The 2,500-nt window shown below is 38.9% G+C and overlaps 1 protein-coding gene across 4 annotated transcripts in view; it reads left to right on the forward strand.

The window, feature by feature from the left end:
* Window positions 1–2,500, forward strand: part of LOC137978791 (XK-related protein 6-like) — an 18,234-nt gene that overhangs the window by 12,541 nt on the left and 3,193 nt on the right. For all 4 annotated transcript variants that reach the window (XM_068825861.1, XM_068825859.1, XM_068825860.1 and 1 more), the window contains exons 3-4: window positions 420–579; window positions 2,105–2,500. The exon at window positions 2,105–2,500 is cut by the window's right edge and continues 3,193 nt beyond it. In XM_068825861.1, coding sequence (XP_068681962.1) covers window positions 420–579; window positions 2,105–2,500 — 556 coding nt within the window. The remainder of the gene's footprint in view (window positions 1–419; window positions 580–2,104) is intronic.

Here is a 2,500-nt window from a genome sequence, read left to right on the forward strand (position 1 = left end):
CCCATGAACTCCTGGTTTTGACCTTAATTACTATATCAAAGTCAGTTGAGTATTTATATTATGGTTAATAATATCATCATTTCATGTGGCTAGTTAAATTATTTTGATCTTAATTTTGAGGCTAACTCTTGTACTGGGATACAGTAAAAGAGCCGAATGAACATGCAAGTATATATTTCCACTTGAATAAATTATGTCCTGTGTCGCAGGTTGCCACTAGCACATAAAATACCTGCGCGTCTGAAAATGAAAAGTGACAAAAAACGATTACAACCTACTCATTTACAATATCTTTGCACGTTTGCCCTTTTATGTTCAATCTCTAGTTTCACAAACTTTGTAGTAGCTTTGGATCCGTGAGATCGCGACTCCTCGTTAATTTGGTTTAAAGTAACTCTTTATCTCTTGTTCACTTTTAGATGCTTTCAGACTTTCAGAACTGTGCTTATAATACGAGGAATCGAACAAAATGATCAGGAAAAGCCAGAAAACATTCAGCGGTATCGCCTGCATATTTCTCAGTCGTATCGGATGAGTATATTGAGTGTTGTAGAAGCGTTTACTGAAGAGGCGCCACAGGTAACCTTGTACTGGTAACCTTGGTAACCAAGGTAACCTTGTCCTTGTGTTAGTTACTAGTATGGTCTCAGTAGAAATACTGTTCCCAGGATCTCCCTTCTTCCCTTCCTTTGGAGCGAGAGAGTCTGGAAGAGAGAAAAGCAAGAAGAGAGACCCTGGAAACGGAGAGCAAAGGGGTAAAAACAACTAGTTCCTGCCCTTGAATTAACGATTATCCTAAATTGTTAATTTGCTTTGAATTTACTAATATCCTGAATTTAGAAGACTGAAAGCCTGATCTGAATTATGGGAAATGGACATGTTTGTTTGAAAAGACAACCGAAGTGCATGGACAGGACTCGAACCTGGGAATGTTTGACCACCACACCGCTAGCTGCTCAGGGACAATATTTTAAACACTGTTTGAATCATAATCCTGTGTTATCACTCGCCAACAAACAACATTAAACACTTCAAAAGGTCGGTTCCCAAACTTCACGACAAAGCTGAGCATTTTAAAATCAAAACTTAGGCCTAAATCATTAATCTAGCTTAGGCCTAATTACACCTCAGCAGCCATATTCTATGGTAGACTTAAATAAATGCCTTTTTTTTTAAGAAAGGCGGTGTCTTGATCTTGAGTGGTAAAGTGGAAAGAAGGGGTTTCTATAGAATAGAAACTCCGGTTCAAATCCAGTCCACGGATATGATTCGTTCTTTCCCTATTGTCTCTGCTACCAAAAGTCCTGGGACACAGTGTCCAAAACTCACGACCATAGTGAATTCCAAGCAAATTAACAATTCAGGATAATCACGAACTCATGGGCAAGAACGTGTTGGTTAAAACGGTATCGAGTACTCTGAGATTTCTTAAGACTCTAAATATTTCAAAAAAAAGCTACGTATCCCACTTTTCATAATCACGCTAAATACTCTTAACTTTTATCATGGCTAACGGTTATTTTTTTATCATTTTCATGCATAAAGGTTAACATTTTTCGACGTTTCACGGCTCACGGTTAATCCCATTGACACCCTTGATTTCTGCGCCAAGTCAATTTGACATGCGTTAGAATGTCCCCTTTTAGAGGTCTTCTTGACTTGTCTGCAATGCAGGCAGTAAAGTGAATGAACATCACCCAAGTGTCTCCTCTACGCTCCTAAAGAAAAAAAGTGGCAATTATTCTGTTCTAAAAATTGCTTGATCTTATTTTTCCCCACCTACAAAATGGAATGAACACAAGAAAGAAGCTTTCTCGTTGAATCCTGTTTAACCTCGCTTCTCTGGGAATTCGAATAAAACTGAGTTCAGGGTTCCTTTTCATTTTCAGTTGTTACAATAACCAGGGAAACAACAAAAGTCATCTTCACCCATTTTTTCAGCATCACATATCAACACTCGTCAACGCTAACAAAATTCGAGACAGCAATAATCGACATGGCCTGCCTCCCTCTCCTCCCTCCCCCTTCCTAATATGAACATTTGTACCCAGTACCCCGCTTGTTTAACTATTGCATCACTGATAAGTCTGTTTCTTCTTCACAGGTTGCGCTTCAGTCCTATATTCTTCTGCAAAAAGGCTCCTTTGACTGGAACTCATCTTCTGATGTCTTCGTGGGAATAAACACCATCAAGTCTCTGTTTCTTTTTTCCTACAGTCTGTTGAATTTCGCCATTCAAATTCGCCTTTCAAACAAAGACAGCGCCTTATTGAAGTTGTTTACTTTGGCCTCTCTCCTCCATTTTTTCTGGCGCTTGTTCATGTTAGTTGCAAGGTTACTAGCCCTTGTCCTTTTCGCAAACGAGTTTAAAGAACTAGTATTCATAGTTGTTGGAGTCCACGTCGTATTTTCATTTTTCCTAACAGGTTCTCAAACAGATAACTTCTTCACTCACGGATCTCGTAGAGACATATTATTTAGATGCGCTTTCAGTTGCATT

Source organism: Montipora foliosa, chromosome 12 (assembly GCF_036669935.1).
Source record: "Montipora foliosa isolate CH-2021 chromosome 12, ASM3666993v2, whole genome shotgun sequence".
In the NCBI taxonomy this organism is placed as follows: domain Eukaryota; kingdom Metazoa; phylum Cnidaria; class Anthozoa; order Scleractinia; family Acroporidae; genus Montipora; species Montipora foliosa.